Below are 16,690 nucleotides of genomic sequence, written 5' to 3'. Positions count from 1 at the left end.
TGATTGAGGAAGTCAACGTGGAAGTTGTTATCCCAATAAAAGTCAACGTCTGAATAAGTCAGACAGCTTCAAGAGTCCAGGCCACGAGTACTGCTCCAGAAGCAACAAAAAGGGAAAGCAGTAGTTTGCATTTGAAATAAAACATAAAACACATTATCAGCTTGCAATGACAAAATTGACCATGAACAAAGCTGGTTGCTAATTACAAGTGGCACTGCTTTTAAGATTTAATGTACGACAATGTTAAACAAAAGATTTTTATTGCTTGAGCTATACAGGGACTCGAAATATGGGATACTAAACCCTGTAAAACGCACACACACACACGTCCTGCTATACTGCCTTATCTAAAAGGGGTCAAAAGGTACACGATGCCAGAAAGAAAAATGAAGGGAAAATGAGAATTTGATTTTTATTCATTGTTTAGGAACTAAAAATTAGTTAACAAGAAACTTCCGTTTTGCACTATGAATTCTATAATGTTCTACCAGAACTTCCTGGTGCATGTTACAAAAATTCTAGGAGAATGTTACTAGTTACAACCTAATGAAAATAACAAATCAATATTCAGATGAAATAGGACTTTTTACATGGCTCTTTGATCATTTCTAGCGATCATGTGACCTTGTCCAAGACGCCAAAGAATGAAGTAAACATTCATTTCCTCCCGGACAGGCCCAAACTAGCTATTTCGGAGAAATATGTAGATAAAATAATGTTCTCACCTTGACCCATGATATCAACTTCCTTCCTGTCATAAAATAAATAATTTTTCTGAGGTCTTTACAATTATTTATTACTTATATTGATTCAGGCAACTAAAAAGTGGCACAGATCTGCTAGGATCAGATTTATGGAAAAAAATAAAGCCAAGGCATGCATATCTTTAATATTAATTATACACAACACCAATTTCGTCTGAGAATTAACCTTGTCATAAGGTTTAAAGTTCAGTGTGCATACCATGGGGGGTGAATGCAAATCAAGTTTCCAATTTCAAGGTCAACATTGCCGCATATTCGTTGATTGAAAATAACTGTTCCCTTTTGTCCTTCATTTTCCAATATTTTGGGGCTCTCTGGCTGCCAAAATCCCTGCAGAAACAGACATATAACTTCAGTTTCAATTTTGGTTCTGATAGAGTGGGAAGTCCAGCAACTTAAACTTCTTTCAGATTTCAAAACCTCTATGATCTTGACAAAAGAGCAATGACAGACTGTCAGCTTTGCATCCAAATATCTTGACACGATTTTCACAGTGATGCAGCTTGGTTCATCTGAGGAGAAATAGAACAAAGACAGGGACTGTAAGAAATGTGTAAAACAAATACACAACCTATTTTTGGATAGTTGCTCATCTGACAGTCTTTGTGAGTCAATTTTGCTCCAAATGTTCTAAAGGGGAAAGGTAAACAATTACATGGCTTTACTTTTTAGGCTAGCTCCATTCTGCAATTTCTTCAGAAAAAGTGTATCTGTCTCCTTTTCACGCTCCATGACCTGCTGCAACTTCCCAAATAGTCCAGTGCTGCAAATTTTGGGAGGATAAACAACTCACGTATAATTCACTTTTCCAACATCTACAATGCACATAATAGGATAGTTCTAGCCAGATTATTTACCTGAACGCTCTGGGTCTAGTGAAAGAGGCCCCTTCATCACTCAAGGAGGTGGCACCTAACGCTTCCTGAAACTTATCTGAAATAGTTGGCTTCTTCATCTCAGGAATAGCAAGTTCTAGATTTTGGTAATCATCCTGCTTAACCATGTCAACGCAAGAAAATTCACTTCATAATTTCAAGAAAAAGCTATGACCAAGCTACCACAGGCATGTAAATACCTCGTCATTGCTTGATGATCCACCACTGAACAGCTCGTGCAGGTCTTCACTTTCTATGCTTCTATCACCCAGTGAACATATACTTCTTTTGAGAGCAGCTTGTATCCTTTTCCCTCTTGCTCTGCAACCCTGCGAAATACATGATTAAGAACAAGCAGCAACAACAGAAAGAGAAAAGCTTATGGCTCCAAAACAATGAGAACAAAAAGGGAATACCATTTTAGAATTCCCTCTTAGCAGACTGGTATTGTCCTGAAGCTCATCTAAAAGCTCAGCCATTGAATGCTCAATAAATCCATGACCAGAAACTTCTACATCAGGAGAAACAATCTCTAACTGCTTTTCCTCTTTTCCATGGATATCTTCAAGAAGCTCAGGTATTGAATGATCTACAGATCCATGATAACTGGCCTTCAATTTTCCAGGCACTTCATCAGCCTTAGTTGACACATCATTATCATTACTTGAAAGAGCAGGCCATGAAATTCCTTTATGTGGTTGGGAGCCAAAAGAAAATCTAGGCCTCATTTTGCTTTTGGCACCTGCAAAGCACAAAACCAGGTTGCCATATTAGACTAAAAAAAGGAACATCTTTCAAAGGCCAGATATAGCCCCATAATAACTTGGTTATGTGAAAGAGTTTAGAAACTGCACTCGTGGCACAATTAACTCCCTCAGTGATATTCAGTTAGCAACAGGTCTAGCTATTACCATGTACTTTTTGGTGCAAAAGCATATCTGTATGTAAATCAACCTATGTTACCACTTGGATATAACTGAATTAAAATAATGATATAGTAATTTCATAAGGCCTCAGATCTCTCAAAATATTCTCTTGCTTCTTTCATTCCTTGTCCTTTTCCCCTTTAAATGGAAACATGAGCTGACTGAAGGACAATGCAAATGGCAAAATTATGTTGGAAGGCACATGAGTCTGGTAAGATAATGCATTAGCAGAAAGTAACCCTTGAAGCAAGAAAGAAGACCTTTACAAGATTTGTCTGCTTAGGAGCAAATAGAAGGAGACAAAAAACCTGAAACATTTTTGTCCCACTGGATCAGTGACTCAGCTTCTTTAGTTACAATAGACCACACATTTCCCCCATCTTGCCCCCCAATTTCATAGCTATTATCAGATCTTTTAGCACCAGAAGCAGTGGAAAATTTTGAGCACATAACCTTCTCCTGTCCAAAACAAACCTAAACTATAATAACTTGCAACAAGGACAAGAAAAGAAGTGTAATGCCTAACCTCGATGGTTATGAAGTAAAGCAAGCAGATACCATCGTTAGAAAGCTAGATAATCCACAAGAAAAAGTTAATTATGTAAAACTTTACTGATTACCTCGCCATCAGAGATAAGTTCCTCATTGGAAACTCGTGTAAATGTCTTCCTAGAGAAGAAGCAGTCACCCTCATCGGGGGAGTCAGGCACTTCAACATCCTCTTCAAGATAACAGCTCGAAAGATCGTCATTATACGACTGGTTGTTATCACATTTTTCTAATACAGAATTAAAAAAACATGTAATTAATACACCAAACTGTTTAACAAAAAGAATTGCTACGACTCAAATTTAAAACAGACCAAAAAGAAGAAAGAAATTAACTGGAAAGTAGATACCTTTAAGTGTTTCCAGTCTTGATTGAAGTTGTAATCCTTCCTGTTGATGCACAAAAATAGAATCAAAATCAAATAATAAAAAATTCAACATTTACATAAAGTAGTAAGTAGAGCAACGACCTCTTTCTCTTTCTCTTTTCCAAAGGAAACACAATTTTCTCGAAAATCATCGATGAAATCCTCCTCGTCTGCCGAATAATGGATCACAAACCAATCTACTGATCCTCAATATATAAAGAAAAAAAATATTGATAACAATTACCGGAAATGCTCTGATCAGAATCCGAATTTTCCTAAAAGCAAACCAGTGGTGAGCAACTGATGACAGGAAAAGAATTAAAAACCATAAAAAAGACGAGGCAGTTTTTCAGATTTTACCTGAAATCTGTTTCGCCGCCACATTTGTTGTACCGGAGCTCCGTCCAGTGCAGTTTAGAATTTTTTTTGTTTTTGATAAAGGTGCCTGTTTTTTTTCTTCTTGAAAAAGGGATTTTTGGGTTTGAGGCCCAAAAGTAACAGTAAAATTATGGCCTTACTGCGCGATTTCCCACCAAAAGGAGGAAAGCTTACGTAGAACGCAACGAAAACGCCCTATTCCCTAAGGAAATCCATTGCTGTCAAAATTTCTAATAAAAGAATCCAAGCAGTCAGATCCTTATGTACGGTTCAGATTCAAAGATTTGATGATCTTACAATAGTCCCCATTACTCTCGATTCCGCCAACCAATAATGCAACTGCCCGCGCAATTTTAAATCTTTTTCTCCATCTTTTCTCCCCCCACCAAAAGGTAATAGGAAAAAAAAAGGAAAAATAATATGGAAATCCATTTATATATCTACAAGAGCGCAGAGCATAGAGAGAGAAATTGGGGCGTGTTTGGGTTGGTTGATGAAGAGGAAAGTGGTGAAGCGGGGTACTAATAGGAGGAGAGAGAGTGGGAAAATGAAAGGGACATTAGGGAGGCTCTTGCAGGTTCAGCTCCACCATCACCAATCATCTTCCGCCAACTCATCCTCTCTCTTCGCCAGGAACCTTCTAGATTCAGAACCCGATGATCCTTCCACTTCCGCTTCCGCTCTAGACCTCGACGCCGCCGACGACAAAGATTTCATTCTCAGTCAAGACTTCTTCTGGTCAATCTTCTCTCCTCTCTCTCTCTCTCTCTCTCTGTGCGTGCGCGTTTATATGTTTGTATATTTATTTATTTGATTTCTTGTTTCTTCACATTTTGGATGATGGATGCAGCACTCCTGATTATATCACCCCTGATAATCAGAACTTGATGAACGGCTTTGATTGCAACAAGGTAATTGTTAATAGTTTGTCAATGATGTAGAATCTGGTAATTTTTTCTGCTTTGGCTTTTGAAATCGCATTTCTTTTCTAATTGCCTCTTCAATTAATCAATTCCACAGGACAATATTCCTTGCCCTAAGTCGCCGGAGAAGCTGCATACTCTCAAAAGCAAGAGACCTCGACAAGGTAAGACACAAGTAATTGGTGTGAACTAGATTATTAGACGGATTGTATTTGTTGAAAAGTTATGATCTTAATATTTCTGCTTTACCTTTTTGTTTCTAGTTTACTTTCAAAAAGTAGTAGCATGAAGCTGCATTCGAAAGAGATGTTTAATTTAGACTTTCATTAGTTAAAAGTGAATAGTACAGATAAACTGTGATGTCCAAGGTTGTTAGGATTTAGGACAATTAATTCATGTAATGGTGGAGGTAAATTGTCAATGGTGAGGGGTTCTGTACTTCTATTAGGAAGCTAATTAGTTCTAATTTCTCTCATGATACAAAATTTTGCATATTCATTGTGGAAATTGAAACCTGGACAAAGAGCATTTGCTTTCAAATTGGATCCATCCTGGATTAAGGACACTGGACATGTTTAATGACCCAAACTACAATCTTCTGTATGAAGATATAGCATGGTGAAAATTAGAAATGTTGTCATATCTCTGGCCTGAAGTTCAATGGAGATGGGAAACTTTGTTGCGAGTCCAAACATGATTCAGGATATTGCTAATAGAAATTACTCATTGTTTTTGTGTGGAATCCATTATGAATGGAACATTTGGGATAATTGTTTTAGTTTCCCTCTTTTTTCTAAGCATTTTGCTGTTCTTGAAAGTTCTACCGTTTATCATTGCTCATTGATCTCTTAGCACATAGTATTAAATTCAAGTCACAAATTTTAGACGTAAGCATTTTCTCTTTATATGTTTATACATACATAGACGCACAGACACACGCACACACACATATACATACATATACACATATATAAGTATATATATATGTGTGTGTGTGTGTGTGTGTGTGTAAATTGCAAGTGCAAAAGTGTTTTTTGTCAACCCTTTTGCAATTGAATGTCCATGCTTTTCTAAGATGGTATCCAGGTAAATCCCCTCAGTCCTATATTATCTGGCTCTCAACAAATAGTGGAACTTGCCAAAGACAACTTTGATGTGGATGTAGTCAACCTAGAAAAAACAGTCATTCCTGGAGTACAGAAGACTAAAAATTATGTTTCCCAATCTGCTGTTGCTCTAAGGTGTCGGGTTATGCCACCTCCCTGCATTAAAAACCCATACCTAAAGGATGCCTCAGAAATGGACACGGATCCTTTGGGAAATCAAAGATCAAAGTGTGCAGGTATAAGACTAGTTTTCACAGAAACATTCACATTTATGATATTGTTGAAACTTCCATTTCCATTTTCCCTACCCGTTTGGAGAAAGGTTAGTGCACTTCACATTCTAAATTTCTTTACCTAAGAGGACTAAATAACATATCCTTGCAGGTTTTTTCCCTGCAATTATTGGTGGAGATGGTCTTTCACGCTATCATACAGATTTTCATGAGATTGAGGTGTCTATCTATATTCCTTGAGTTTCCAAACTTAGTTCGAATCATCAGTTCCAATATTAAAAATCTAACCTTCTGGTTCTTGTACAATCTCTTTCTTCTTGCCTTGCTTTCCAGCAAATTGGTACTGGGAACTTCAGTCGTGTTTTCAAAGTTTTAAAGAGAATTGATGGTTGCTTGTATGCTGTCAAACATACCACACGGCAGTTGCACCAAGACACTGAGAGGTAGTTTTCAGAATATATATATTCTTTTGCTAATTGGTAAGAAAATGTAGCTATAAAATAATGTTATCCTTTTGCAGGAGGAAAGCCTTAATGGAAGTTCAAGCTTTGGCAGCATTAGGTATACATTTGTGTTTACTTTCTTTTTTGTAATTTAAGAGAAGATTTAGTTGTAACTTTACTTCAATCTTTGACACTAAAGCAATCTTTCTAATGGTTCTACTTTTCTGCCTTTGCAGGGTCTCATGAAAACATTGTTGGATATTACTCTTCTTGGTTTGAAAATGAGCAACTCTACATTCAAATGGAGCTTTGTGATTACAGCTTGTCCAGAAATACATCTTTGCAGTTGTTCACAGAAGGAGAAGTGCTGAGAGCCTGGCTTCAGGTTAGCATTGCACCGGGGGGGAGGATAATGTTTTGCAAAATGAAACAGTGTCATTCCACTTTATTAACTTGGCTGGTTTGAATTACCCAGTTATGAAGTAACATCAAATAAGTATCAATGAAAATGATGAGAATTTTATAGTGTTGTTTCTCATTCTTCATGGTTATTAAGAGAATAAATCTAATTTCCAGTTTCTGCGAGGACCAGCGCCTCTAAACCTTTGTAACTGGTGCTAATACGTGCACTAAGCAATAGTTCCCACTTACCCTCTTTCATTATTCCCCCTTATACTTAGCAATTTGTGCTTTTGGATGCATGTGCATCTAGCACCTTCAAAGTTAGTAAGTTCTTTGTTCCTATCATTATATTCCATCTCTGATGTCAAAAATTGTGCAGATTGCAAAGGCATTGCAGTGTATACATGAAAGAGGAATAGCTCATTTGGATGTAAAACCTGATAACATATATGTCAAGAATGGTGCTTATAAACTTGGTGATTTTGGATGTGCAACTCTCCTAAATAAGAGCTTGCCAATTGAAGAGGGTGATGCACGTTACATGCCTCAAGAAATCCTAAATGAGAACTATGATCATCTTGACAAGGTTGATATCTTCTCTTTGGGAGTTACTATTTATGAGCTCATCAGGGGTTCACCTTTGCAAGAATCAGGACGTCAGTTTCTTAGAGAAGGAAAGCTGCCACTGCTTCCTGGGCATTCCATACAATTTCAAAATTTACTCAAGGTATCATGCATTCTGTTCTTTCTAAATTGTGCTCAAACCTTTCTTTAACTATAAGTAGATATTTCTGTTTTTTCTGGCTGCATAAAAAGCATCTGTGAAGATCATTAGTCCTCATTTTCCTTCAGATATGCCAGTGGTCATAAATTTAAAAAATGCAAGGCAAAAATACTTTCTGATGAAGATGTTCTGTTTAAATTCTTCCGATTCTCGTTTTTAACTTTGCACTAAAACTAACATTTGTTTCGATTCAAACTGAAACATGATGCTGCTGTTCAGATTTTTGAGTAAATCTTTGAAAGCAATTCATGTGGAGCATGTCCTATGGCTGGCATTCAGTATTAGGCCATTCTTTTGAATGGTTTTCAATAATGAGGAAGAGCATGTTAGAAAAAGATGCTCTGATTTTCTGATAGTACAATAAAGTTAATGGAGGGAAGTATATCTAGTTTATTCATCAGATTAGAACGTATGTAAGGATACAGGATTTAAGATTAGCTTTACAATTGTAATCCGATCACATATGTTCCATACAAATTTGAAACCATATACAGGATAAAGTAAATTGCTGAAACAACGGTTTATCTCTTTTGATTCATCCTTAGCTGGACCATGTTGACTAGATTGATTATAGTCTCTCACAGAGGTAGGGTAGCTAGAGCTCTGTTTATTTCATCTGATAGTCTTGTAATGTCATCAGGTCATGGTGGACCAGGATCCAGTTCGACGGCCTTCTGCTAAGGAATTAATAGAAAATCCTATATTTGACAAGGTTTCAAATAATGCAAAAGCCTGAGCAAATTTATTGTCCCGGGAGTATGGAATGCTTCATGTGTGGCTGCTTGCAATCGGCTGGCGCTGTTTGAGTTGAGGGCACTGGAGTGGCAATGACAAACCTAAACTATTAATTTATGCACCAAATTTTCTCCCTATACTGGTGCACATTTTGTAAAGTTGGGATAGAGCCACGCTCAAGATTTGTTGTATTATTATGACTAAAGCGAGCTCCTGCTCTAGTTTTTTGTTTGGCCACAAAGAAGAGCTCCTGCTCTAGTTTTATGCACCAATTTAAGTTTCTGTAGTGGTGCAAATTTTGTAAAGTTACAAGGCAAGCAAAAGAAATGCCATGGTTCCTTCCTCCTTTGATATTTTCGCACCAAAATTTCTCTTCAAAATAGTGTTGTTACAGTTTTCCGTAATAGCAAAGACAACGTATCTAACCTGTTAGCTGTGTGTTAGAACTAGATTAATTAATTAAACTCGGTTGACATTTGTGATTGTGTTGCAAAATTAAAGCATAGACGCGTATGAAGCGAATAATATTTTGAACTAGAAACTAGGAATCTCAAGGATGTATACCTGTTTGAAAAATTGGAAATGAAATTTAAATGCAAAACATTTTACAAGTCAACGACAAAAATTTTATTATTTTTGTGTAATATTTTGTGACAATAGCAATGAATTGCATTATGGTGATAATGTTACTGTTTTATATTTTACCATTAAAATAGTAAATATGTTGTTATTACCATTAAAAAAAAGATTTTTTTATTTTTATGTTTCTTGTCAACAATTGTCATTTATCATATTAGCACTTAGTCAATGTTACATCTGCAAAAAATACTATGTCAATATATTTAATTGTTAAAATTTAAAGGGATTAGAGTTAGAGATTGAAATTAATAAATTGAAAAAGTAGATAAACCCAATTTAGAGAAAATTATTGCACAAGAGTAAATTCACATTTTTTTTTAAGGATAAAGACTAATTAGATAATTTAAGCAAAGATGAAATTATTTAGCCAAGCTATTTTCAAATTGTTGCTCCTGACCAAGGATGTCCTTGTTGCTTCTTTTTTTCCTTTTCTAAAATCCCAATCACAATCCATTTTTAAAATCCTTTTAGATAAAATAGTGTAGAGAATCTGTACCCACTTTCCTGTTTTTCAATTTGATCTCAAATTTGCAGTTTTTCTTATTTTGGGTTGAAAAATGTTATAATTCTCTTCAATTATTTTTTCCAGAGAAGTAAATCTATTTTAGTATATGTTTGAATTTCTTGCATCCTTGGAGGAACTCCGTGGACTTTTAGGGATTGGGTTGCTTTATGTGCCGCGAAAATATGTTTCACATCTCTATTCGCTAGTTTCGAAGATTTTGCTTCGCAAAACAACTTCAATCATTCCTCAAAAGGAGGAGTTTTGAGTTCCTCAATCAATGATACACTGGGAAGGTTGAATAACCTCTTCCTTGGAGTTGAACAGGACAGCTTGTCGACCATGTGTTCTTCCTCAATTATTGACAAATGCGGATGGGTTTTGAGGAATCTTTGGTTTTTTTGATAAGTAATTTTCATTTTTTATATTATTTTGGCTTGATTTGTAATGATAATATCATAGAACTATTATTAGAAAAAAAAAAATAGTACTAAAGATGTGATTCTGGAGGGTGAGAGGGGTGGAATTCAGGGGCAAGATGAGGAGAGGATATGAAATGAAAATCTGGGAGTGAATATTGTGTTGACAGAGCATCCATTAGTCTGATCTGTGACAAAATTAATGCCCTTTGATGTTGCGTGGGTGAATGAAGTGGGAACTGAAATTAAGGCCCTTGCACTTCATTGTTGTTTGGTCCCATTAAGGAACCGGATGCGAGAAGCAGGATGTGCAGGGCATCTGCTTGTAATGCTCTGTGAATGACAAACAGGGGTAACATCACCTCTGAGAGCTATGTAGATGTGTTACTGAGATATGATGTCTTTTCGCATATGGAAAGCATGTGGGGAAGCATTATGTTCATTGCCGCATCTGCAACTACTTGCTCTTTCCCCAAAAGCTGGCACTAGGCCTTAAAAGTTGCTCTGATTTTAATTGATCTCCAAAGACACTTCAAGTTCAACTTTCTGAAAAAATGACTTGAAATTGAGCTCATATTTAGGTCATAACCAATTTAACATTCCTAACATGTTTATATTCTCTTCAAACTCAATAAAGGGCAAGATGTTGAAAGTCAGAAATTTAATGCTTGAACTGAGCTACTATTATTAGTTCAAAGGGAAACAATGACAGGTTGATATGAAACAAGAGAAAAAAAAAAAAAGAACTGTATTATGGAACACAGAACAGGGATAAAAGTTAGAAACAGAGTCGATGGAAACAAAGTTGCATTCTCATCATAACATCAGCAGTAAATACAACACTTAAATATGAGACATAAATGTTAAACACTTGTTAAAAGCATCAGACAAGTGTTTAACGCAGAATTAACTCAAACATGCAAGCTAACACATCATGCGCATGACAGCTTGCATTTACTGTTTCAAGTACAATGAAGCAAACTGACATCAAAGTCAAAATACGTGTTATTTAAGGCAAGTATTACTTCAACACTCCTCCGTAATACTTGCATCATCAATATTCAGCTTGCTTCTTAGGTATTTAAACCACGGCCTTGGAAGAGTTTTGGTGATAATGTCAGCTATTTGATCGCTGAATCAGAGACGGCTACATAAGTTTAAAGGTCTGAAGCGAAATATTTAAATAAGATTTTTTTATTAAAATTTAAAAAAATTATTAAAATTTTATTTTTTTAACTTTTTGAGATGTAAAATTTTTAATTAAACTTTTATAATCAAGTTCTTCTAATATTTTTTTTCAATTGATAATATAACCAATTCATTTAATCTTTCTTAAGACATTGTTGATCTTAAATAAGATTTATTAATTTTAGTTTTGAAAAACTTCTTTCTCCTAAAACAACACTTACTGGAATTGTTAATATCATTTTAAAAGCAATATATGCATTTGGAAAATAATCGAGTCTTCTTATATGATTAAGTATGTCAATTGGACTGTTTTCTTCTTGTATAATTTTTTTAAAAATTTTTAACTCTGAAAATAAATTTAAACCATCAATATCAGAATAGTTATTATATTTTAAGGAACATTCAAGATTAAGGCAATATTCTTTGAAACTATTATCATCTAATGACTTTAGCTTTTTACCGCTATATAGAAAACCAAAAAAATAATTGGTTTTGTATATAGGAAAAACAAAGTTGTTGAAAATTATTAAATGAGTTGATCGGAAATAAAAGAAATAAGTGAGAAAAAAATAGCTGTTGGAAATGATTAAATACATATGACCGTTAGTTAATTGGAAATAAGAGAATATAGTTGAGAATTAATAGCATTCTAGAAATAAGGAAGTGATAGAAAATTGAGATTTATTAGGCACATAATTAAAAAAGTGAGAGAACATATAATTTTATTAATTATTTTTTACTTTTATATATTTTTTAATTTTTATATATTTTTAATATAATTAATTATATTATAATTATTATAACATTATAAAGCCTCTCCAAATTTGAGGCCTCCCCAAATTGGGGGCCTAAAGCCCTTGCTTGGGTGGCTTCACCTAAGGGCCAGCTTTGTGCTAAATAACAATATTTTCATTCCTTTCAGCATCTCTAATTGCATGAAATTTTACTCTTATATGCTTAGTTTTCCCATTAAAACACAAAATTTTTAGTAATTGTAATTACTAATTTCTTATCAACAAACAAATCAGTAACTGAATCTTGTGTAAAAGTCAAATCATTATTTAAGACTTTCCTCAATCATATGGCTTGATTCATAGTTGCATTGTGAAATGCCCCATACTTTGATATGGTGATAAATAAAGTTGGTCGGATGCGAATTAAGGCATAATAAGGAACTTTGGGAACCAAAGAGACAAGATAAAATTTTTAAAATAAAATAATATTTTATTAATAAAATAATATTTTATTAATAAAATAATATTAAAATATTAATATTTAGTCGGATGTCGAAATCAATCATGAAGAAGGATCATATGGTTGATCCAAGTGGGGGAGAAGATGTCGAGCCTGAATCTATAAAATATTTGTCATGACATACATGTGGTGGATAGCATGTTTGCATGCTAGGAGAGTCCCAAAAAAAAATTGACAAAAGTCGGTATTGTACTTAGAGGTACAACAAAGTTGATTTAAGCCTCGAACTAGATCAAATAGAGAATTTAAGATGAAATTAAGAATATTAAAGTCCCAGAATGGTTTAATATGGTGATTTGGAGTTCGAGGATTAATTTGGAGTCAAACCGAAATTTTCACTATCTAGGGGTAAAATGGTAATTTTGTCATATGAGGATAAAATTGGAATATGAAAGAAGTTTTTGATCAAGATTGATCACATTTGACTCATTGGAGTATAATTTAAGGTTGATAAGTGAAAAAAAATTGTAATCTCGGTATTTTCGAAGCATAGGGGTAAAATAGTAATTTTGCTACCTCAGGAGTAAAATTGTAATTTTACACACCCGACACTTACCCAACACATGAATTTTATGCAATATTATCATGGATAATTGAAGGAATTTAAGTGGTGGAGAGAGAAAGCTTAATAGTTAAGAAATTAAAATGGACCAATGGGATGGTGACATGTGTCAAGTTAATATCCATTTTTTTGTTTAGCTTTAAAATCAGCAAAAATCAGCTTATTTTCTCTTCATGTGGCTGGCCATAGCAAGAACAAAGAGAGGAAAAGAAAAACAAGAAACCTAGGTGGGAAAATTAAAGAAAAAGTGTGGGATTTCAAGGAATCAAGCAATCAAAGGTAAAATTTCTTGATTTTGACTTGTGATCTACCTTTCCCATGCTTTTCTCCTTATTTTTCATGGTTAAATTTCATGTTTTCATGGTGAATTCATGGCTGTCCAAATGGGTATGGAGAGAGAATGAAGTTAGATTGATTTGATTTGAAGTTATGTTAGTGTTTTTAGTTAGTTTAGCATATTTAGAAACAAAACAATAAGAAAAGAATTCATTTTCCCCCATCACCATTATTGGCCCAATTTTCTAGGGAGGATATTGTGGCTGAAATTGATGATATTTCATTATATTTGGGTGATATTTGATGTTTGGTGAGACTAGAAATTAAATGGGAACTTTTGGTGTGAAAATCTGAATTTTTACCAAATGTGTAGATATGTGTGTTTATTAGTCCAGGACTGATAAATTGAATCTCATTCACAGTCACTGAGGTAATTTAGGTATAATTGGAGTGTAGAAAGTGAGAAGAATTGATTTGGAGTTAAATTAGAGATTTTAGCCGATTAGACTGAGTATAGTGTGACTTAGGTCAAATATCACATTTAAGTGATTAATCAGACATTTTGCATCCCATCGCATGCATTCATTTAGATTTAGAGAGCCTGAAATAGTTTATGATAAATTGACACAATTTATTGAAATTCGTGTCACGTATGATGTATAAGTGGTGAGCCCTCTAACAAGGGTAGAGAGATTTTGCCCGAAGATCGGGAATAGGAGTATATCGAACTCCTAGTATTGTGAGTGACCTTGCCATCATTTTTATTATCTAAAGTATGTTTTTAATCGATTTTGGTGAAATTTTATGAAAATGAGTTTAAATGGTAAATCTTTGTGTTTTACAAACAAAATGTATTTACATGAAAGGATTTTATAAATTGTCTTGAAATCGAATAATGATTTTGAAAAATAGAGTAATTGGAGACCACTTGTTACATTGTAAATTTATGATTTGAAATCGAATGGCTTATGACAATATTTGCATGTATGGCTGAATTGATATTTGTGTTGAAATGTATGAAATATGTATTTAGCCTTGAAAGGCTGTGAATTACAATAATTGTCATATCATGTTATTGAATTTTATTGTATGGTGGGTTTAGCTTACTGTAATGGGCGAATTCTGTGGACCAGCCTATTAGAGAGGCACAGAATCCGGATATATATATGTACCTCGGTTGAAAAGGCGCGTAGGGTATCTCCTAAGATATGGACAGAGTTCACGTCACGCTGAACCACCTCATGATGATGAACTTCGCTAACGCCAAGGAATGACTGTGTTTTTCAAATTAAAAATATGTTTTACGTGTATACAAAATTTTAACAACCTTGGCGGGCTAGAGTGTACGCCTCTGATCAAGGTGTCATCGAGTACTATTTGATGGCATGAGCCAAATGTTTATGGAAGTCATAAGCCTTAATAAGAAATTAAATGAAATACAACCGTTTGCATGGGTTGGGATAAATTTTCAAATTGTGAAATACTTAAAAATGATGGGATATTTTAATTGTCTCATTTTACTCGGCTTTAGCTGATTTAAATGATGTTTGTTTACTCATTGGGATTTTATAATCTCACCACCTTCATTTGCTCCCATTTCAAGATCAGAGTAGGCTATAGATAACTGGTTCCATCGGGGATTTCTATTGGATTGCGTCTTCCAAATTGTAAGTTCATAGCTTCTTTAATTTTGGTTATTATGGGCCCTCTTGATATTGTAAATTTAAATTAATTTAAATACTCTAGTTTATTGCGTTACAGTATAAATGAATTTATTTTGTTTTTACGTTACAAAAAGTATTTACGCATAACTCCAAAACTACTGTTTATAAGAAAATAAAATATTTTATTGAATATTTTGTTTTATCTTCTTATTATATTCAAATAATTATAATTCCATTTTAAATAAAGATTTTAGATGCCTAAACTTATTTTTAATTGTGAATTATGCGATTGGTACTTGTTTACTACATTTTTAACTGGTTTCAAAATTTTCAATGAAAAATGACCAAAATGCCCATTTGAGACAAAATTTTTTAATTTATCTGTTTTAAGTTGGAAATAGCTCAAAATCCTTTGAAACATAATATTTGGCAACGGTTACTCATCGGGGGAAATGAGAAACTAATATTAAGCTTTACGGAGTTCCAGTTGGCATTCTAGGAGATGATTTCCCATCGGGGCACCGCGGTGGTTGTCACAGGCTCGAGGGGAGTTCCAGGTCGTGACACATTGACTGCAACATATTTTGCTTCTGCAGTTAATTGTGCTACAATCGCCTACTTGTGAGAGTTTTAAGAAAAAACACTATTGTCAAAGGAGAAAATATATCCAAAAGTGCTTTTGGAATCCTCCATGCTCCATGCCTGGTCACTATTAGAACATCCAATCAACTTTAGCTTCTTCATTTTGCAAAAAATAAATTCCATAACTCAAACTGCCTTTCAAGTATCTAAGGATATGTTTTGCTGCCGTGAGATGAACATAAATAGGTTGTTGCATGAATCTTGACAATAGGCTCACTGAATACATTAACTCCGGTCAAGTGGAGCAGATACATAATAAGCTTCCAATTAAACTTTTGAAAATAGTAGTATCCTTCAATGGACAACCTTCATTAGCAAAAATCTTTTGAGTCACAACAAAAGGAGTAGCAATTGAATTACAATCAATCATGTGAAACTTTTCCAAGAGTTTTTTTACATAATTTCTTTGATATTCAAAAATGCCTCTATCAATATGGCAAATTTGTATTCCAAGAAAATAACTCATCAAACCAAGGTCAGACACCCTTTCAAAAATTAAAAACCAAGGTCAAACATATTAAAGTGTTTTATCGTCTTTGACTTGAATTCATGTACAGCATTGTCATCCTTGCCTATCACCAACAAATCATCAACATACAATGAAATAATTAACTGAGTCTCACCTTTAACCTTGCAAACATAAAAGGTTGCTTCATTGGGACATTTTACAAATCCTTGCTTCAACAAATAAGCATCAATTTTACGGTACCATGAACAAAGGGCTTATTTCAAGCCATATAAAGCCTTGTGTAATCGGTAGACTTTGTTGGAATCTGATTTGGTTTGAAATCCCTCAGGTTACTTAACATAGAGTTCTTCTTGAAGTGTAACATTGAGAAAGGCATACTACTTCACATCTAAGTGAAACAATTGCCATCTAAATCCAGTAACTAAGGCAAGTAACAATCGAATAGTATCATATTGAGCAACTGGATCAAATGTCTCCTTATAATTGGCACCAGGCAACTGTGATAAACCCTTAACTACAAGTCGAGCCTTGCATTTGTTCAAAGTACTATCAGGATTATTTCTTCTTGAAGGCTCAGTTTACTCCAATAA

At 34.3% G+C, this 16,690-nt stretch overlaps 2 protein-coding genes across 2 annotated transcripts; one reads left to right on the top strand and one right to left on the bottom strand.

Moving 5' to 3' along the window:
• Positions 1-387: 387 nt before the first annotated feature.
• LOC18613511 (kinetochore protein) lies at positions 388-4,079 on the bottom strand. The gene is made up of 13 exons (XM_007050781.3): positions 3,842-4,079; positions 3,726-3,756; positions 3,584-3,651; positions 3,464-3,503; positions 3,186-3,343; positions 2,874-3,024; positions 2,056-2,381; positions 1,840-1,968; positions 1,622-1,755; positions 1,430-1,527; positions 1,185-1,276; positions 964-1,094; positions 388-751 (listed from the first exon to the last, which is right to left on the bottom strand). Exons 1-13 carry the CDS (start codon positions 3,863-3,865, stop codon positions 658-660), a joined length of 1,476 nt encoding a protein of 491 aa, XP_007050843.3. The 5' UTR covers positions 3,866-4,079; the 3' UTR covers positions 388-657.
• A 215-nt stretch (positions 4,080-4,294) lies between these two features.
• WEE1 (WEE1-like kinase) lies at positions 4,295-8,834 on the top strand. The gene is made up of 10 exons (XM_007050779.3): positions 4,295-4,597; positions 4,710-4,770; positions 4,880-4,946; positions 5,858-6,124; positions 6,273-6,340; positions 6,455-6,564; positions 6,642-6,682; positions 6,801-6,949; positions 7,346-7,693; positions 8,391-8,834. Exons 1-10 carry the CDS (start codon positions 4,353-4,355, stop codon positions 8,484-8,486), a joined length of 1,452 nt encoding a protein of 483 aa, XP_007050841.3. The 5' UTR covers positions 4,295-4,352; the 3' UTR covers positions 8,487-8,834.
• The last annotated feature ends 7,856 nt before the right edge of the window (positions 8,835-16,690 follow it).

This window comes from Theobroma cacao, chromosome 1 (assembly GCF_053813885.1).
Source record: "Theobroma cacao isolate CCN51 chromosome 1, ASM5381388v1, whole genome shotgun sequence".
Lineage (NCBI taxonomy): Eukaryota > Viridiplantae > Streptophyta > Magnoliopsida > Malvales > Malvaceae > Theobroma > Theobroma cacao.
This window is presented reverse-complemented; position numbering and strand designations above follow the sequence as displayed.